Source organism: Dermochelys coriacea, chromosome 3, assembly GCF_009764565.3.
Source record: "Dermochelys coriacea isolate rDerCor1 chromosome 3, rDerCor1.pri.v4, whole genome shotgun sequence".
Taxonomy (NCBI): Eukaryota; Metazoa; Chordata; order Testudines; family Dermochelyidae; genus Dermochelys; species Dermochelys coriacea.
Genome location: NC_050070.1, coordinates 56,100,345 through 56,122,568, shown reverse-complemented (window position 1 = coordinate 56,122,568; position 22,224 = coordinate 56,100,345). Strand labels below are relative to the sequence as shown.

At 40.8% G+C, this 22,224-nt stretch overlaps 1 protein-coding gene across 1 annotated transcript in view; it reads left to right on the top strand.

Annotated features, from left to right (window-relative positions):
- The window catches only part of COL9A1 (collagen type IX alpha 1 chain), a 105,919-nt gene that overhangs the window by 52,383 nt on the left and 31,312 nt on the right, over positions 1 to 22,224 (top strand). The window contains exons 22-28 of the mRNA XM_038398028.2: positions 6,976 to 7,029; positions 7,200 to 7,253; positions 7,381 to 7,434; positions 7,708 to 7,761; positions 10,071 to 10,115; positions 10,951 to 11,004; positions 11,109 to 11,162. Coding sequence (XP_038253956.1) covers positions 6,976 to 7,029; positions 7,200 to 7,253; positions 7,381 to 7,434; positions 7,708 to 7,761; positions 10,071 to 10,115; positions 10,951 to 11,004; positions 11,109 to 11,162 — 369 coding nt within the window. The remainder of the gene's footprint in view (positions 1 to 6,975; positions 7,030 to 7,199; positions 7,254 to 7,380; positions 7,435 to 7,707; positions 7,762 to 10,070; positions 10,116 to 10,950; positions 11,005 to 11,108; positions 11,163 to 22,224) is intronic.

The following is a 22,224-nucleotide window of genomic DNA, read 5'->3' as shown; positions in this document are numbered from 1 at the left end:
TATCAGGACAAATGAAAGAATTTGGGCCATTGAGTTTAGTTATGATTTTAAAAGTTACATATTTTCATAACAAGTATTAAATAGCCACTTACCTTAGCTAAAAAGCAGGAACAGCTGGTCATTAAGGGCTCCTGGAGCTAACTCCTAGCTAATTCCCCAACAGCCACAATGGACACTCTTCTATCTGTAGTGTGGCTAATGTATTGCCAAGTTGAGAAGGCTGAAGTCTTTCCTGCTCCTACATTCTCTACAGCAGTGCTGTTTAATCTGTTCATCTTCATACTATTTCACCAAGGTCAAGGGGCCACAGTCAGTACTTTAGAGCAAGCCCCTTATCCTGTTGTGTGCACTTTTCACTGTTCGAGTGGCAAACGGAGTGGAGAGCACCTATAAATTCCTTGTGGGCATAAAGCCAATGTATCCACCTGCTACATCTTGCTCATGCAGCCCCTGCCTCTGGGGGTGGGAAGGAGGAGTAGCTGGCTAGCTCCAGCTGGCATATGGCCCCTAGGGGATGGCTCTAACTGGTATAAGTCAGAGCAAGCTGTGGAGAGGCTCCTCCAGACTGAGCTAGGCAGAGAATAAGGGAGCCATTATCAGTGTTTGTCAACTTCTCTCTCATTTCCCTTTGGGGTGGGTGTTGTGGGAGGGGAGTCATTCTTTGGTAGGCACAGCCTCAGGTGCACACAGAACCAATCAAACTTCTGTTCTGCTTCCCCTGGGCTTCCACATCCTGGCAGAAAAGAAGGGAATGAAGCAACCGGTGCTGCTCCCTCCAGTCTCTTCTGCAATGAGCAGATGCCTAGCGGGTGAGCTGGATAGCAATTACAGCAAGGAAGGGACAGCAGTTGCTCAGAGTACTCCCATCTCAACTCAGAGCTGCTCCTGTTGCCATGGAGGAAGAGATGTCCCCATCTGGATCCCTGTAGTAATAGGGTTAATTCAAACACTTCAGTTTAACAATTACAGGGCATTTTCTTCTTGACACAGTTACGCTCAAAGGCCACAACTTAGACTCTTGGGAGACAAAAGCGTCTCCACCCCAGACTCAAGGTTGGACACCACTGCTTTAGAGGCTGCTGTACACTTATAGCTGGCTGCCGCTGCGAGACTTCTGGTTGCATTGGAGCTTGTAGCGAAGCAAGACTCACCAGTGCAGTGTCTCCTGCTGGTCATCTCGGGAATTAGCTCTTTCCAGCCCAGAGCACCCTCTGCAGGCCGGTGTCTCTTCTGCCGCTGGCCCCGTGTCCCTCCCAGACCCCAGCGCCCTTTAACCTGGAGTTCTGCGCCAGCAGTAACCAATTCTCTGAGTCTCCCCTCCCAGGGGAACCCCCAACCCTCTAACTCCACCTTGCCTCAGTGGCTACTGCCAGTCATCATCTAGCCCCCGCTCACTGGGGCAGACTGCAGTGTAATGGCCACTCATCATTGGCAAGGGGTTAGGACCAGGTGTCTTTGCCTATCTCCAGGCTGCCTCTCTGCAGCCCCAGTACCTTTTGTAGGCCTTCAACAAGGCCTGCAGCCTGGGGTTTTACCAGGCTGGAGCTCCACAGATCCCTCTGCCCTTCCCCAGCACTGCTCCACCTCAGGTATCTTACTTCTAGGCAGCTAGTCCTTCCCACTCCAGGACTAGAGTGAGACTCATTCAGCTCCTGGCCCCCAGCCCTCTTATAAGGGTCAGCTGGGCCCTAACTGAGCTGGCCACCACCTGTGGTCAGCTACTCACTCCCCTTATTTCCAGCCACAGTGCTCTTCAGGGCTGCTTTTACCATTGGCTCCCCAGGGAAGCCCTCTCCCAGGGCTGTTTTAAGCCCTTCAGGGCAGGAGCAGGGTGACCACCCCGCTACAGAGCTGTTCTAGTCACACCTCGATTCACGGCAGCATGATATTTCTGTTATGTGCTTGCTTCATTTTCAGCAGCCCCAACTGCTCTGGTGCTGGTGCCATGTGTTCCAGAGTTAGCTCAGACGTTCACTTTAACTTTCCCCAAAGTTCCTTGTTCAAAATCCCAACTTCTAGTCAATCTCTTATGTGTTCTCCTTACTGATGCCAAAGTAACAATGCTCTGCTTCCAAGAGGCTTCCAAGCTTTCTCCAGGTCTCTGCCCTTTCAGTAAAAGCATGTCCATTTGTGTGTTACATTCAATATTGAAATGCAACAATCACCAAACTTTTAAAGAATGATCAGTACGTGTATCCTCAGAGAAAATGCAGGGAGATGGCACAGTGGGCCTCCTTTTCTTCCCACTTCCCCACCGGTTTCCCAGTTTTTCACTTCTCAAATCTAGCTAAACTGAAGGGAGGACAGGGGATGAAGGGAAGGAAAAAGTAGATCAAAAATCACCAGTTATTGTAGGTTTCAGAGTAGCAGCCGTGTTAGTCTGTATTCGCAAAAAGAAAAGGAGTACTTGTGGCACCTTAGAGACTAACAAATTTATTAGAGCATAAGCTTTCGTGAGCTACAGCTCACTTCATCGGATGCATTTGGTGGAAAAAACAGAGGAGAGACTTATATACACACACACAGAGAACATGAAACAATGGGTTTATCATACACACTGTAAGGAGAGTGATCACTTAAGATAAGCCATCTACTAGGCAGCTCTCCAACACCACTTTCTACAAGCCATTACCCTCTGATCCCACTGAGAGTTACCAAAAGAAACTACAGCATTTGCTCAAGAAACTCCCTGAAAAAGCACAAGAACAAATCCGCACAGACACACCCCTGGAGCCCCAACCTGGGGTATTCTATTTGCTACCCAAGATCCATAAACCTGGAAATCCTGGACGCCCCATCATCTCAGGCATTGGCACCCTGACAGCAGGATTGTCTGGCTATGTAGACTCCCTCCTCAGGCCCTTCGTTACCAGCACTCCCAGCTATCTTCGAGACACCACCGATTTCCTGAGGAAACTACAGTCCATTGGTGATCTTCCTAAAAACACCATCCTAGCCACTATGGATGTAGAAGCCCTCTACACCAACATTCCACACAAAGATGGACTACAAGCCGTCAGGAACAGTATCCCCGATACTGTCACGGCTAACCTGGTGGCAGAACTTTGTGACTTTGTCCTGACCCATAACTATTTCACATTTGGTGACAATGTATACCTTCAAATCAGCGGCACTGCGATGGGTACCCGCATGGCCCCACAGTATGCCAACATTTTTATGGCTGACTTAGAACAACGCTTCCTCAGCTCTCGTCCCCTAATGCCCCTACTCTACTTGCGTTACATTGATGACATCTTCATCATCTGGACCCATGGAAAAGAAGCTCTTGAGGAATTCCACCATGATTTCAACAATTTCCATCCCACCATCAACCTCAGCCTGGACCAGTCCACACAAGAGATCCGCTTCCTGGACACTACGGTGCTAATAAGCGATGGTCACATAAACACCACCCTATATCGGAAACCTACTGACCGCTATTCCTACCTACATGCCTCTAGCTTTCATCCAGATCATACCACTCGATCCATTGTCTACAGCCAAGCGCTACGATATAACCGCATTTGCTCCAACCCCTCAGACAGAGACAAACACCTACAAGATCTCTATCATGCATTCCTACAACTACAATACCCACCTGCTGAAGTGAAGAAACAGATTGACAGAGCCAGAAGAGTACCCAGAAGTCACCTACTACAGGACAGGCCCAACAAAGAAAACAACAGAACGCCACTAGCCATCACCTTCAGCCCCCAACTAAAACCTCTCCAACGCATCATCAAGGATCTACAACCTATCCTGAAGGACGAGCCATCGCTCTCTCAGATCTTGGGAGACAGACCAGTCCTTGCTTACAGACAGCCCCCCAATCTGAAGCAAATATTCACCAGCAACCACACACCACACAACAGAACCACTAACCCAGGAACCTATCCTTGCAACAAAGCCCGTTGCCAACTCTGTCCACATATCTATTCAGGGGATACCATCATAGGGCCTAATCACATCAGCCACACTATCAGAGGCTCGTTCACCTGCGCATCTACCAATGTGATATATGCCATCATGTGCCAGCAATGCCCCTCTGCCAAGTACATTGGCCAAACTGGACAGTCTCTACGTAAAAGAATGAATGGACACAAATCAGACGTCAAGAATTATAACATTCAAAAACCAGTTGGAGAACACTTCAATCTCTCTGGTCACTCGATCACAGACCTAAGAGTGGCTATACTTCAACAAAAAAGCTTCAAAAACAGACTCCAACGAGAGACTGCTGAATTGGAATTAATTTGCAAACTGGATACAATTAACTTAGGCTTGAATAGAGACTGGGAATGGATGAGTCATTACACAAAGTAAAACTATTTCCCCATGGTATTTCTCCCTCCCACCCCACCCCCCACTGTTCCTCTGCTCACGAAAGCTTATGCTCTAATAAATTTGTTAGTCTCTAAGGTGCCACAAGTACTCCTTTTCTTTTTGCGAATACAGACTAACACGGCTGCTACTCTGAAACCTCTGATATTCTTGTTAACTGCTGGAATTAGCCTACCTGCTTGTCACCATGAAAGGTTTTCCTCCTTCCCCCCCTGCTGTTGGTGATGGCTTATCTTAAGTGATCACTCTCCTTACAGTGTGTATGATAAACCCATTGTTTCATGTTCTCTGTGTGTGTGTATATAAATCTCTCCTCTGTTTTTTCCACCAAATGCATCCGATGAAGTGAGCTGTAGCTCACGAAAGCTTATGCGCTAATAAATTTGTTAGTCTCTAAGGTGCCACAAGTACTCCTTTTCTTTTTGCAGTTATTGTAGGTGACAGTTGCCACTGCTAGGCATCAGCACCCCAGTTACAAAGGTTTTTAACATAATTCAGATATAAGCAGATTCTGAGGGAATCTGGAAGTAATTGCCCCATACCACCTAGGATCATTCTACTTCTCTAGTTTTCTCCCCAACCACCCTTCACATAACATTCAACCTTATAGCTGATCTCATTTAATCTCTACTAAACAGGATTTCTTCATGCTTAAGTGTATAATCATAAACTATACAAATGACCATATATGTAAATAATTCTCTCTCCGGCCCATGATGTAACATTGCACAATTAGCCTGTCTGTGTTTGAGCATTTCTTCTCTGAAGCCTCAGGAATAGATGATTTCCTATAACTGATACCAGACAAGATGGGCCAGGTTAGCCTGGTATAACAATTCGTGTTCTTAAAATGGCATATGTAAAAAATAAAGAAATTTTTTTTTAAAAAATTGGGCATAACATACATACATAACTTTGCATCTATTCCTGCCCACTATCATAACACAGCAGCAAGCACTTTTATGTTTTGGAGACACAAAAGTCACTTGTTTTACAAACAAAACACAAAAACTTCTCTTTGCATTATTCAGTTGAATGATAAAAGTCAGTGACTCTTCCCTTTCATACATGAGGATAAACAAATCATTTTTGAGTCCAATAGAAGCTAAATGTTGTCCATTTAAATAAGGGCACTTTACCCCTTTTCTAACAATATTTGTTTTGGTGGGGAAAGCAGTTTGGATGTTTTAGATGTCGTAACAAAAGGGTTCAGTGTATTTAGAAATAAAAGGTAGCCTTATAGCAGAGAAATTGTTCCAATTAAGCACCTTTATACAGTTGGTATTATGTATTGTATAGGTTTTTTCAGACATTTTGAGTCTGATAGTTGCTATTGAAGTTAACGGTGGTAAAAAGATGTTTATTTCTCAGGGCCAAGTCTCTAAACTCCCTTTGGGCTCTGAAGGTCAAGTTGGGTTGTTTTCTTTTTGCACATCATTATCGCACATTGGAACGGTTCCATAAAGGGGACCAGGGTTCAATGGTGCAGTCCCTAACTTTTAGGCATCTTGCCTCCTAATGGAATCTTTTGCCCTAAGTTAAGTGCCCAGGCTCCTTATACAAGGCATGGGGAGAGTTAGGTGCTTAAAGAGATTCACAAAAGCCAGCCAGCTGAGAGGGGAGCTGCCTAAACTAGCCAATAGGAAATGCTGAGGAGAGGGGAGATAACTAAGCCCAGTTCCCCAAAGTTCATTCTCGCAAAAACTGAAGAGGAGCTTGTATCCCATTTTACCCACCCCACAATACCCTTTATCTCAGTGGTTAGAGCACTCACCCAGGATGTGGGTGGCCCAGTGAATATTTAAATAGTTTATATCAAGTGGAAATCAGGCAGAGAGGGGACACAGCCTGGGTGAGTGCCCTAACTTCTGGCCAACATCAGGGCCTGTTAACTATAAACTGCACAGGCCAATCAATGTCAATGTAAATTGCGCAGTAATTTCAATGTAAATTAGACATATTTCATTTAGAATTAGTATGTCCTCCACAGAAAAAATATAGATTTTACTCACCTTCTGAGCGTAAATACCTAAACACCTGAAACAATGTTTTGATCCAATAAGGGGAAGGGAAGTACCATCTTTTATATCTTAAGAAGGTTTGAGAAAACTATACACCTATCTATAATTGCCTAAATGGACTAGTCAGCATGGACACCACCTACAATGAACATAGATATCTTCCCTTCCCATAATAAAGTGATTTCCTTTTAAGAGGGTTCCATTGAATTACTTTTTAGTTGTTTATAGAGTGAGAGTGCAGCCTAAGTGGAGTATGGGTAAAGGTGAAAACAAAAGGACACTTAAAAGGCAGTGGTGCTTATTAAAAGCTAGATCTTGCATCTTTATGCACCCAAACTCTAATTGGCTTCACTGGAAGTTTTAGGTGTTCCCAAGTAATGCAAGACTGAGCCATTAAACTGAAATTCACCAAGTAGAGGGAGCCCACAAAGGTCACGATGTACCATTTAAGGCCCACCTAAACCCTTGATTTGGGGCTCAAATGTTGCACAGGGCCAAGCACACGCTCTCTGCACAAGAGTGAATTTCATCTTTCATGTTTTACCTGATTTCATTTAATCAATACGACCAATTGTATTCTGACTTTGTTGCTAAATGAAAATATTTCCTGCAGGGAGACCAGGGACAGAGAGGTCTACGGGGAGAGACAGGTCCAAAGGGAGACAGGGTGAGTTCAAATCATATTTACAAGTAAACACTTAGCAATAATATTATATATTACATGTTACATGTGCTGAAGGTAACTTATCTAATATATCCATGAATAAGCATGTATTGATGCTTCTTGCATCTGTCACTTCAATGGTTTTTTTTTGTTTGTTTTTTTGTTTTTTTTAGGGTCCTCAAGGTATTAGAGGAATAACTGGTCTCCCTGGGCCTAAAGGAGAAGCTGTATGTATATCTCATTTATTTAAAAAATTTGCTCCCTATCATGATCCTTTATATTGCAAATGCTGGGGAACAGCATTAAGACAAGCAAAGAATGTTCTTTATAACAATATGCTATCTGTGTTTCAAGGGCTTACCAGGGGTTGATGGCCGGGAAGGGATCCCTGGAATGCCTGGAGCAAAGGTAGGCTAACTGTATCCTATCTGGCTATTTCAGTTTACATGTCATTTGATACATATTGTTCTAACTGTAGTAGCTCCACTCACCAATATATTTTGTATGTTTTTCATTTGTGCTACTGCTTTTGGTTTGTGAACGTTACTGTGGTAATTTGTAGTAAACTTCCCCAGCCTAAATGTCTAAAATTACACTGTTTCTGCTGTCTAGAAATAAAGTTTTTTTTACTTATTTAACTGAAGATTTTATATAACTCATGCAAATCGATTTTTTTTTCAGGGTGAACCAGGAAAACCTGGTGGTCCAGGTGATGCAGGACTTCAAGGACTGCCAGTAGGTATCTGATACTTTAAATGTGAAAGTCCCATTCAGTTCAAACATGAAGAAGAGACCAGTTTTTCAGATGCACTTGTGCCAGCTTTTGTGCCTCATCATACCTTGGGTGGAAAACGGAGTGAATGGCCCAGGAAGGATAACTCCAGTGCAAGGGTGATCCTGAAGAGTATAGCCAAAATAGAGGGTTGCACGTAAAACAACCTCCTGGCTGTCAGCATAATAGGAAAGTAGATTACTAAAAAAGGGTGGGCCAACATGCAACTTTACTGGGAGTCCTTTCAGGGCTAAGGGTTCAATGCCTTGTGGCTGTTACAGGCAGACATAAATAACAGCCTGCAGGCTACTCTAAAAGAAGTAGAAGGCATGGAAACCAGAATCAGAATAGTGTAAGTAGAAGCTTTACACATCATTTCTGACTCTGTGCACTGTGGGAATATCTGAACACATGGCCCAATAAGTTTTTTTAATTTTGCAAAAGTTTATCCAGGCAGTGCAGTTTAATAGACCTTGTCTAGCAGTGGTGTAAGAGTGTGTCTTAGTTTTAAGTATAAAGAAATTAGTTTACAAATCAGTAGAATGCCATTTTCATTTTGTCTACCAATATTTATTCTTTATTCAATTCCTTTTACTAATCATCTCTTTATAATTCTATCCACCTATCTATCTAGGTTTATATACTTGCTCATCACACATTGAAATGAAAAGAGTTAAGTGCCTAAATAACTTTTTGAATCCCATCCTGAGTGCCTTGTAAATTTTAACATAAGCACCCAGAATTTCTTGTTCGTATTTATTTATTTGGTGTAGGTTTTAGACTTAATGGTGTAGAAGGTGAGGGTTGTGGTCATCCTGATGTGCAGGAGGAATTGCTGTTGGGTGTTTTTCTGTGTGTGTCTGTTTGAGTTACAGGACTGAAAATAGATTCCAATATTTGTGTATTAGGATTTGATTTTGTCTTTATCAACATTGAGGGCTCAATCCTCAGCTATACTGATCTTGTGTTTGGGGCAGCTAAGGAGGTGAGGTAGTGAAAGATGGCTTTCTGCCTTTCCTAATCTTGGGAATGACTGGGGGCCAGAGTGATCCACAATGCAAGTTAGAGCAGCCTAAGGCTGGTTGAATTTACCCCAGATGGAACAATCCCCTGAGGCTGTTCTGCCAATATAGGATTGGCATATACGAGTGCCTCATACTTCCTCTTGCCCCAAAATGTCCCATATGGAAGGGATGTGGGGGAGCTAATGGCCAGCAACACTCACTTTATGTCAGTGACGGATTTGCCTGTGATAGGAGAATCTGCAACTATCCCATAATGGGGCTCTCCACACTTGGGAGTTATGAGGCTTTCTGTTAATTCAAACAGTACAAATGTAATCTACCATAAAATACATACATACATAAAAGGCATACCACTGCTCTGCAGTTAAAATACACAGTGCTATTCTTAATTCACATGGATTGGTCACAGTCAAGGAGACATATACCATACCAGTAAATACATTTTTATGTTTAATCTTGTAGTTTGTGGATTTAAAATGTTGGATATGTTGGGAATATAGATAGTGCATAATGTTCCCAAATTAAAAACCTTCTTTCCTTTACATTTTCAGCTAGAGAAAAATTCAACCTCCAATGCCAAAGAATACTTCCAAAGAATACTTCCTGCACTGGTTACAGTTACTCCTCTCACAATAATTGCTTATCTGTGTCAAACCAGTGTCAAGTGTTAAAAGCCCAACAGAAACTTTTTCAAAACATTCTGCTACAAGAGCAGATACTCAGAGAAGATATTGAAGGAACTAGGTTAAAATATCATTTGATGTATAGTTGCATTCTGAAGTTGGTTCTGTTTTTTTGCTATTTTTTCCCTAACTGTAAAGATCACTTGTTGTGAACAGTTGTATACAAGAGAGGAAATGTGGAGTGTAAACAAGAGAGGGGGTCTTGTAGTCTGAGCATAAGATTGGAGTGGGAGTTCAGGGTATTATGCCATTTCTGAATCTAGCAGTGGCAGTGACTCATGTTGTGACCCTGAACAAAGCACAATCTTTCACCTCTTTGTGCTGCCTTTTGCCTAACTATAAAATGGGGATAATACTACTTACATACTTCAGAGGGGGATCAGGCTTTATAAATTGCTGTTTGGAAAGTGCATCAAGATCTTCAGGTGAAAAGTCTAGAAAAGTATAAATTATGATTGCAATAATGTAAAGTTACATTTTTAACAACAGTTTCAGCAGGTGCTTTTTGTACATTTCTAGACTCTGTACTAACACAAATGACATTTAAAATGTTGTTTCTTTTAGGGTTTACCTGGCTCCCCAGGTGCAAATGGTGTTTCTGGCCCAAAGGTAAAATAATTTAAATAATCTACTTCCTCTAAAACTGGATTTTGTGTTTATCAAATTCTAAAATAGGCCGTGAAATTTTGTTCACTTGTCATTGTGGTTAAATGAAAAATAACTGTTGGCATAAAAAATGATACATGCCAGACAAGTGAACAAAAACTTAATCAGTGGTTGGTCTGCAGTTTTTGCAGTTCTTTCACTGTGACAGTAGTATTGATCTTGCGTAAAAGATGAAAGAGGTTTTATTGATTCAAAACACTTAATGTAAAATGTTTTTTTTTAAATGCAGCACATAGTAATTCTGTGAAATTCACTTCAGAGGATATCATTGACACATATAGCATAGTACACTTCAAAAAAGGATTAGATACGATACATATGCAGCTGCATTAAATGGAAAAAAAGACAAGAGCTTTCAATTCTAACAGTTCAAATAACTGAAACATGACTGTTCCAATTCTACTCAAACTCTCCACGAATGTTCATATATGGCCTGAACAAAAAGCATTGAAAATTCCAGACCAAAAGAAATTTATCTGAGGAAAAATCCATGAGAAACTCAAGAGTGATTAGACTGGAAGTTAGGATTCAATTTAAATATATGGCATGCTTCCATGCATCCACTATAATTGGAGTCCCATCAGTGTGTTTGATTGCTGTACAAAAATAAGGGAAGAACTTAGAGGAATTGGATGGAGGAGAATCACGTGGGGAATAAAGAGTAAGAGCAAAAATGGGTATAGCAGGTGGTTTGATTTTATTGCTTGTTAATTCTCTTGAACTGGTGTGGTAACTACTAGCTTGATATGGTTAACTTTTTCTCATTTCTGTCTAACAGGGTAATGCAGGTGCCCCTGGGATACCAGGTTTGATGGGAAATTCTGGTAAACCTGTAAGATCACTTTTCTTCTTTTTTGAATCTTTCACAAGAGCATTTCTATTTTGTGCAAAGAGTCAGTTTTCAAACATGCTCTGTTCTTATCATCATGAATACAGGGCGAACAAGGACCACAGGGGATAGAGGGACCAATAGGACCAAGGGGTCCACCTGTAAGTACTTGACTTGTTTCCTACTGTGAATATTTGGAACTGTAATGTCTGAACCCAACAATGTAGTATATATACTACTTATCACAAATGCCACTTATTTAAGGAAAACACTAAGAGCTCTAACTCCTTATTAAAGTGGATGCACATCAACCCACATTAAAAAAGCAACTGTGCTGACACTTACAGCATACGCAGATTTCAGCTGGACTCAAAACAAAACAATTGACACAATTATTCCACAACTTATTTTGGGTGGTGGTGGTGGAGAGTTTGGAACTGAAACATGGATCCTCATTTTGCAGCTAGTCCCTGTTTTCATAATGGGCTGAGCAGAATCCCTAGATCCAAACAGAAGGACCAATGGACGCACATGTACAGACCCCATGGTCAAGAGTGGGAACCAAGCCCAAGACCATCAACACCAGCAGCACAATCCCTATCACTAAAGCTAAAAAAGTAATTGCATTAGCTATCAGTAAAGAGCATGCTCTTATCCTTTACAGGGCCAGCTATTAGAAACAGACACCGTCACATGCACTGAGCCAGTGCCTTACACACACACTTCTGAACATTGGAGTGTTAAACATGTGAATTTTGTGGCTTGGGTCCATTTCTAATGCTTTTACTAGATATATTGCTCCTGGTGGACAGGGCTAGACAGGTAGTGCTTTGTACCGCAGCAGCTCCTTCTGGCTGAAAATATTGGTGTTCAGAGGTTCATGTACTTTTGCTGGAGATTGCTTCCACAGCACTAGCCTGCTTCAGAAAAACATACAGAAGGTTTAGAAAGATGGCTAGTCCAAGGTAAGAATAAGCCTTGAAGAGGGCGGGATAGGAGAAGCAAGGAATTACATAGAGAAAGATGGTGGCACTCACTGAAATGCAATGTTGAAGACAGAGGGACAGAGTCTCTGCTGAGGATGAGATATGAGAGGTAGTGGCTATCAGGGGGCTGGTAACAGCTTTCTGATTTTCTCTTTCTGTCTTTCTGGCCCCAGTCTTGGTCCTGAGAGAAGTTAGAAGAGCATGAGGCTGCTGTAACTTACTGGAAATGGTTCCCAACAGACTGTCTGTGAGTTGGGGATAGCTTTAATGCACTAGAATTCACAGTCTGAGACCATTTGCTGCTCAGAAGAACTCATGCTCCATGACCTCTATTTACAAGTTCCTCTCTTGCTATCCCACTCCAGAGGTGCTCACTTGGAGCCTTCTGGCCTTGTGCTGTGATATAACATTAGTGATTTACTTGTAAGGGGAACTAAGCAGGAAACTGGCTCCTATAAACTAATTATTCTCTGACTTAAAATATTTAACAAATCTCAGCTAAAGAACAAGTTTACTTTTCCTTTCTGTATGTTTCTGTGGTTTGCATTGTCATTTGCTGAATGTACTTTATTACAACATACTAGTTTCTTTGGAACACACCTTCTGGCCATTGGCTGTCCAGGAAGGATAAAAAAATAGATAACATGTATACTCAGCATGTTGTGACACAATATCTCAATGTTAAACTTGTCATAACTATACTCACAAAAGCTTGGGTTTGTTGGAAGCCTCCAACTGTGTTGGTTTCGATGGAATGGAATTTATTTTCTGAACCATTTTCCTGGCATTGATCTCCTAAATATTGACAAAAAGAAAAGGAGTACTTGTGGCACCTTAGAGACTAACAAATTTATTAGAGCATAAGCTTTCGTGAGCTACAGCTCACTTCATCGGATGCATTTGGTGGAAAAAACAGGACTCTGAAACCTAAATATTGAGAGACACATAAGTTATAGTTAGATCAAGAACAAAGTATCTTTCTACATTGATAATGCAAGATAATCTGCTAAACTATGCTTTTAATCCCATAACACGCAAGTATGAGTTTATGAAATCAGTGGTCCATAGAAACAGGCGTTGACATGCTGGGTTAATTATTAGTAACCCTGTTGTCAGACAGAAACACTCAATGCAGATTAAATACAGTGATTTTTCTGTTTGCCACTGCAGAGATCAGGGGAACGTGTTCCCCTCGTTTTGTTTCATCATTCGGTAATGCAATAGTTTCTGTAAACATACAAGCAATATGGCCAAAAAAAAATCTAGAAAAGAGTTACTTCAAATCCACAAAAATGAGGGACAGCTTGTAAGTGTTATCATTAGTAGGGTAATAGAAATACCCACTGCACATCACACAGAAAGTAGAAATTATTTAAGTAGAAATAAGCTATTTTTAAGCCATAGTATTTTATTCTCTGAAATTTATAAACCACCCGCCCTTCTGATGAAAATACTGAAAATATTCAGTATCATTCTACTGAGGAAAACAGACTATGAATGGCTGCCACAGCTTCCTGCTAGCTGTCTGGGAAACCAGGGTGGGAAGTCCAAGTCTTTTTCACAGACAAGCTTCAGTGATAGTTAGAAGAGTCAGGAATCTATGTTCAGCCTAGGGCAGGCAGTTGAGACTCACTTCATTTTGGGCAAGATTCTGCGTGGTCCTTACTTGTGTGCACAGTTGTGTGGCAGGAGCAAGCAGCATTCCCTGTAATCCTTGTGCAGTCAGCATTCATGCCAGGCATATAGCTCCTGCTGTCAGGAATCAAAGACTGCTCTGCCCCTAATACTCAAGATCAGTTTGCCTCCAATCCCTCCTCGTCTCTGCATTGGCATGCAAGGGGAGGAGACTGTGCTCAATAGCTGTAGCTCCATTGTGCTCTCTGCACTTTCCGTTACTCTGGACTGTGCATAACAGGTTGCAGCTATCATTTGCAGCATGTGGCAGGAAGAAATAGCTGCTGTGTGGTTTCTGCATATGTTGGAAGTAGGATTAGTCCTACTGAAAGTGTAGGGATGTCTATTTTCCAACAGAACTGATCCTGTATTGGGAAGGGACGTGCAAAGAAAAAAAATGGCTTTAGCATAAAGGCTTGTGAAATCCCATTGTTAAGTGATATTCATAGTCATTGCATCATATGGTGACAGCATTCAGAACAGCTGGACATGAAACTAGAAGCTGGCACCTAAATAACACTTGCATTGTAAGGAGTACCCTAGTTTGCTTAATAAGATCTGATTTCCATAGTGGTTGAACTATTTGAGTGTGTACATTTACCACAGGTGGGTAAATTAAGGGATTTGTGCACTCTCGTATGTTTAGTCAGGGACTTCTCTCTCCATGACCTTGTGCAAAATCCCCGATTTGTGCCCATATGTCCAAAGAGTAAGAGCAGGCAGAGAGGTGGTCCAGGAAGCACATATAGCCCACATTTTATCGAGAAAATAAAACTGTCACTTTATCACACAGTTGCGTCATGTTCCAGTTCAATCTTCACTAAACAATGATAGTAACTACCCACTGAGTGTGGAAACAGTGTTTTATATGTATCAACAAAGGGTTCATCCTCTCTGAGCTAGTCCTGATGAACCACTGCCCTGCTGTGGTGTTATGGAACAGTGTGCTTCTGGAGAGGCCATCATTTGGATGTCATGACTAAAACATCTTGACAAAAAGAGGGAATATTCACAATGTTTTTCAGTATATCTACAGATTTTATTTTTAAATCAAAATTTCAGAATTAGACATTTACTATATTTTGACCAGTTTCTACAACTGGTCAAAAATAGAAATGTCGTAAAAATCATATTTTTACATTTGATCAGTTTTGGAAAAATTTTGACCAGCTTTGTTCATGACCAACCACATACAGTCATCAAAGATCCTATGGTTGCTCTTCAATGAATTATTTCTTCCTTGTCTTTCCGTCCCCTCCCCTAATCTCTGCTTTGGTCACCTCTTTACCACTTATTATCACTTGTTTCTTCCTTTCTCTTTTCTAACTTTTCCTTTCCTCAAGTCTACACTCTCCATCCTCCTACTGATCATTCCCTCCCTTTCTCTCCTCTCCAGGTTCCTTCTACTGTCAAAGGCCCTCTACTCATATTAAGCCTGTATTCCATGCACCACTCTCTTTTCAATCCCTGCCCTCATCCTCCTAGTAGAGGGTTCTGTGGCAAGAGTCAGGAGGAGCCTGGAGTTCTTCCCTTTTTCTCCTGACAGAGCAGAGGAGGAGCCACCAAGAAGTCACTGCTATCAGGATCGTTTTCTTAATAGGTCCAAGGAAGTGACAGAACTAGGGAACCACTGCACCTTTTCATGGGTTAAGAGGAAGGGGAGTCAAAAGGGTTTTGTTACCTCTGTCCTCTGCTTCAGTGCTGTGGAGAGACAACAAGGCTAGTAATTGGTGAAGGACCAGGACACCCTTCAGTGTGGGATGATGGAGTCAACAAGATTAGCACTCCTCCAGTGCTCCTCTGTGGTGTAACTTGATATGGAGAGGAGGAGTGAGATTCTTGTTTACAAATTTAAATGTGATTTTTTCTATTTTATTAACAATATTCTCAGGCTGCTTCTTTTACCTAAGCAGCCTGCAAGAGGCACTTACCAATGGAAAATTCCCATTTTTTGCTGGCAAGTGAGTTTTCAAGCCCTGTTGCTGCTTCTGTGCACTATTAAATAACGTCTGCAATTCCCTCATTGGTGATTACATTTCAGTGGTGAAGAAGTAACATCTGTATATTAGAATCACAGAAGATTAGGGTTGGAAGAGACTTCAGGAGGTCATCTGGTCCAACCCCTGCTCAAAGCAGGACCACCCCAACTAAATCATTACAGTGTTAACATATCCGTTTGGGAACCTTTGGATGTAAGGTGCAATATAAATAGGACAATTTTTATTATTAAAATCCACAGAAGAATATTGTTACCCAGGTTGTTACCCAGTCAGTGCTCAGAAATCAGAATTGTCATATCCAACAGCTTAAACATTTATAATATTTTTTCAGTGGAGGTTTTAATGATTCAAAATGAAGATAATTAGTTCACATAGTCGATTCCAACAACAGACAAAATACTTATCTGGTTGTTGGAATAGATCATACAATCTTATCTACTTGACTACTGAAGATTTTCTGTATATAGGAAAATAAACACTTGAGAAAATATAATCATCTATCTAATTTTAATTAGAAAATTGATATGGGCAGTTGAAAAAAGCCTGTTATAATTTATGTGCTTTTTATGAAATATTCAACCTTCATTTAATAAAACAGGAAAATGACATGCTTACATTTGTAACAAGGGTACCATAACAACTTGCATTTTCTAATTTCCAATCAAACATATCATCTTTTTCATTGTAATTGTTTTGTCAGTTAGCAGCATGTTTGCATCACATTACAAGTCATTCTAAATAATTACAGAACTCACTTGTGGTTTAAATCCTTTTTAAACTGGTAATTGTGGCAGGTGACCCAAAAGAAATAATTCTTAAACGTCAAAGTGTCAAGCCTAATCAGTGAGGTTTACTGTGATTCCTTAACTAATTATCTGCAATTTTTCCTCCCCACACATTTTTTTAAGATTTAGCAGCATTTAATTTTTCATGGTGAATTTATACCAGCTACTTGCTCCTTTTGCTTTATGCCCAGCCTTTCTAGTAGGTTAACACTTTGTATAGTTCTGAATTTGTTAAATAGCTTGTGGTGTTTTAAGCTTTAATATTAAGTTCAGTAAATAACCTTGAGATGTGCATGCATATTAGCTTTTATATATTGGCTGGTTTTTTTTAGTATACTAATTTTTTTTTAGTATATACAGTAGTTTTTAGGTAAGTTATCTTCTTTATCTATGCTCTACTGCAAAGATTATTTTCATAGGTACGATTGTAAGATCTTTTTTTCAGCCTGAAATGTATCCTGGATTGCTGTACTAATTGTCCTGTCACTTAAATCAACTTTTTGATACCAGGTCCCTTTACATGCCTCAAGTTTAAAAAGTGGGTCCATTTTCTTCAGGCATCATCACAGTGCAGGATAAGTAGTCTGATGTCTTCACCTTTCCAGGATGTACTGTGCATGCACAAATTTTTTGGCACTGTTCGTCCGTTTAGTCTGAGAGCTTCACAAATAATGAAGTTTTTTTAAACAACCCCTAGGGGGTAGGGTAGTATTGCTATTTCTATTTTAAAGATGCACCGATAGATTAACATCACACAAGATATATGAAGCAAAAGAACCACCCAGGTTTCCTGGCCTCATTTCTAAGCCACTAGATTCTCCCTCCTGTGCCTGACCTGATTTTGAAAGGATAATGTCTTAGGCCATGCGCTCATTTGGCACTTGCAATAAGTTTATGTTAATAATTATCAGAGTCTATATTTCTATTGTATTAATATACAGACACACATATCTTTAAAAATTTAGCCCAGATACCTTTAAATAATGCTGGATGGTTAATGGAATGTCATCGGCATTCTTGACTCCATACATTCCATGAATAATTCTTAGTGTAGCATTGGCAGAGAATGTGATGTACTGAGGTGTGACATCCTGTCTGATAGCATAAAGCAGTTATTAAGCCATTTGAAAAAGTTAGCTTTTTTAAAAAAGATTTTTAATTTTTTAATTTCTTGCTGGCAGTCTCAGTTAATGCAGGCTAGAGTGTGGCATGTGGGCTGAAGGGGAGATGGAGGAACCGTGCTACAGACAATGTCCCCAGGAAGAACCCTGTCTGGCTCATGGCAAAACTGCATGCACTGCATGCAAATTTACCCCAGAGTATGTTTATTCTGTGCTGAAATAGTAAACTCTAACAGGCCTGGGTCCTTGCCTAGCCTACCAGCTGTTTTGCATTACTGGGACAGACAACTTGTCCCCTTGCATAGCCACCAATGCCTTTCTCTGCTTGGGTGCACCTGAGGATCCAGCCCACAATGGATGGTGTCTTTTATCTGAGGATCTGAAAGGACATTGGGGCTAGATTATGGCCAGCCCCTTTACACACCAGCATGGCAGCTGGATCACCCTTGGAGAGTGTACCTCTCCTCAGCCCTTTCCAGGCAGCTGTCACCACAGTGGTGCTCGGAAACAGCATGGACTGTGCTCCCCAGCCACACTGTGGCTGTGCCCAAACCAGGGCACAGGTGAGGGGGAAGCAGCTTGCATAATCCATTCCCCCTCCCTGGCTTTTGGCACCCAAGATGGGCAACCACAATTTGGCCATTAATGTGTGGAAGTTCCTTTTAGAACATCAGCTAAAAGGCACTATGTACTATAAGTGCTTATTTCAGCAAGCAATAGCACACTTTTTGCATACTTTTTAGTGCAGTGCTTAAAGATTGGGCAGGAGTCATAGCTAAATCCCTGATCCCACATTAAAATTTAACCTTCTGAGATGCAGGATGAAAAAAAAAGATATATAATAAATTAAGGGTACTTCTACACTTGGAGCCAAGGGTCCAATTCCCAGATCACTTAGAAATACCTGCACTAGCTCTCATTGAGCTAGCACACTAAAAATAGAAGTGTAGCTGCAGTAGCATGGCGAGTGGTGGCATGGGTTTGTTGCCCCAAGTACAAACCCACCTAATCCCCGTGGGTCCATACTTTGGGCAGCTAGCTTGTGCTATGCTCACCACTGCCCATGTTGCCATGGCTACACTGCTATTTTTAGTGCATTACCATGAGAGCAATTGCGAGTATGTCTATATGAGATAGGAATTACACTCCAAGCTCCAGGTATAGACGTAGCCATAATGAATGCTACTTTGCAGTGACAGTAAGCCATTGCTAATCGTAGTGATGACTGGTTGCAAATGACTGAATCATGTGAAATAATGGGTAAAATCAAAAGCAAAGATGATGCATCACAAAATATACATTGTTCACTTATTTTTTCAATGGTAATTTTCATTATTTCTTACATTGCTGCCTAGTATACTACAAACTGCAGCATAATTAATGTTGTAAAAGAAACAAATACTTAGCAATGTGCGATTTCATTAAGCTTTGGCTATAAAATCTTTGCTGAAAGGTGGTGAGCAGAGGCTGCCAGTTTTTGTGTAGATTAGCAGTGCAATTTAGTGAAGTGCAGATTAGCAAAGTACCTACTGTAGTTCTCACAGTTTTTCACTAACAAGAGCATCACTGTAAAACCTATAGAAGCCCAGTAAACCACTGAAACAGAAGAATTAGCCTGAGAATAAGTTCTGTACTGCATTACAGGTGACTAGAAAATTAAAAAAAAAACTCCAGCACAGAGGGAAGTTTCTCCATGCAGCATAATTCCTGCAGTGCCCCTCTACCAGATGTGTAGGCTGACATGTTGGACAAAGCGGGAGAAAGGCCACATGAGTACAGTGGTCCAAAACTCCTGCATAGGGCACAAAGGGGCAGTGGCTTCTGTTTCATTACATAGGCTGGAATAGCAGCTATGGAAGGGCTGCACTTCATCATTAATTAGTATTATTATGGTGCTGGGTGGATGGCCTGCCTGGGCGTTTTTATTCTCATAACCTGTGTCAGAAACACATTCTGCATATGAAGGTCACAATCCTGCTTCCAGTGAAGCCAATATTAAAACTCCCACTAATTTCAGACAGGGTGGGAGTGATCCCTCCACAGCTGCAAGACGTGTAATATAAAATCTATCTGCCTTATATAAGAGATAAGATAAAACTAATCTGTATAAGTATGAGATGTTCTTTCTTGATGATCAGAACTGGTCATGAAGTCTTTGGCCCACACCCTCGGCCTGCCATCCAGCTGCTTTGCACTGGAGGAGCCAGGATGCTGTTGTAACAGACTATCTGGGGATCCTATGACATTAGGGCACCCCCAAGTAGCAAAATATCACCTACTTCTGGCCTTTCCACCCCTGACATGAGTGATGTGCTGGGGGCATGGCCAGAGCTTTTTGTGCTCTGATGATCTCTGGCCAACAAAATAGATCTAAGGGATCGTTCCTGTCAGGTGTAATATAGAACAGGTCTTGGGCTGCTTTAAATTATGCCTGGGGCTAATGTAGATCCTGGCTGGCCCTAGGACTGGGGGTTGGTGGTGATGGAAAAAATGGCTTTGAATCACTGTCTTCCTGTCTTTCCACTCAGGTCCAGTGTAAAGCACAGCTCATCTGGACCCAAAGATGTGACATTAGTATGAAATAATCTATCCAATAACAGTATGTGTGGTAGCAGGAGATGATATCTTCAGTGTATTTTTTCACCATACTAGGGAAACACTGAAAAATCCTGGCATTTGAGGAAAAGTTGCAAATTTAGTATTGCATGACCAGAACCTGCGTGATTCAAGTCCCAAGTAGTTATTCTGTGTCAATGTAATTGTTTTTGAAAGGACTTATTTTACTTCTTTGTCATTTAGAAATGGTCCTTATGGGGTATCCAGATATAAATGGTTTTAAAACTGATCTTAGTTAAAATTAAATCTTCTTTCTTGAACCTGAAATCTAGAACGATATGTGACAATCATGGGTAGAAGTGTAATACAGAATCAGTGTGGTTAAATGTAGGATTTACATAAGATTACTGAGTTTTCTGGGTCATAGGGTGAGGGTCAGACTGTTACTATGAATAATGCTTTCACAAACCATGCAGCAATTCTTAAAAAAAATTAATGGCTTTAACAGCATAGGAACTTTGTTGAGGAAATGACTGGGAAAAAAATCTTTCTGAATTCTCTGATCTCTCCAGGATACCTCATTATTTTGTGAAAATTTGAGAGTTCAGTCTTTCTAACCTTGTCTGAGAAGCCAATCCATGCATTTATGACATATGGTGTAAAATGCATTTTTCATGTCTCCTTTTATCCGCTCATGTCACAATTTCCTTTTCATTCTGAAATAGTAAATTATCTACTGTATGCCACATTGGAGTTATTAGATTCACTCTCAGCCAGATCTTTTAGAGCCACACACACTAGATTAAAATAACCGGTCTTTATAACTCATAACTTTCACTGCTAAATAAAGAATATTATGGTCTTGTTACATGCTGCATCATGATTTTATAGCAAGTATTCTCCCTAAATTGTATACGGTACAAATTTCAAAAGTCCCCAAAGACCAGATTTTTAAAGGTTTTTAGGTGTTGTGTTTAGCTAACTGATTTAGGAGCAAAAAGAACAAGGAGTACTTGTAGCACATTAGAGACTAACAAGGTGCCACAAGTACTCCTCGTTCTTTTTGCTGATACAGACTAACATGGCTACCACTCTGAAACCTGATTTAGGAGCCTAATTCTCATCTTCTAATGGGATTTAGGCACTTAGGACAATCACTGGGATTTAGGCTCCCAAGGGTCTAAATGCCTCTAGAAAGTGAGATTTAGGTTCCTAAATCAGTTGAGCATTGCAACACTGAGCACTGCAATGCCTGAATACCTTTAAAAATCTCAGCCTAATTGATTTAGGTGTCTAAGTCCAATTTATTTTCAATGAGACAGACTCCTAAGGGCCAGATTTTTAAAGGTATTTAGTTACCTAAAGATGAAGCTAGGCACTTAGTGGGATTTTCAAAAACAACTAGGTGTCTAACTCCCATTGAAATATCTTTAAAAATCTGTCCCTAAGTTTCTTTTGAAAATGGGATTTTAGGCGCTTTTGAAAATTTCTTCAAATTTTGAAATTCACCAGTAGCATATATTTTAAAGAGATAGTGCTGGTATTAATGTATGGGTATGATGTCTAAAATATATACATAATTGAAATTTTAATATGTACACTTGTCCTATAGTAAAGATGCTAGGTTATAGCATAATTAAAGAAGTATGCTTGTCCTGACTTCCATGACAAAACCCATGATTGACAAAAATCGTAGGGTTGACAAAAACCGCAGGGTTGTTTTTCCATAAAATTCTTGTTCTTTTTTAACTTTTTTTTTAGTCTGCTGACCAAGACACTCCCATGAAATTTTCACATTTGGCTCTGAATGTGTCCACAGTAAGGGAGTATAAGACTTTAGGCTAATAGTTAAAAGCCAGATTATGATATGCAAACTCACACTGGGCCTCATGCCCACACTTATGCATTCACGTAAGTCACATTGATGAGACTTAAAAGCACATGCCTAAAGTTAAGCATGTGCTTAAGTGCTGTCTTGGATGTGATCAAGTGATCAAGTGCTTTTCTGAAGTTGGGCTAGTGATGAATGGCTACTCTCTGGAGTAGTCCCAGGGAGAGGATCACTTCTGTGAGTAATGGCTGACTGGTGTGAGTTAGGGGT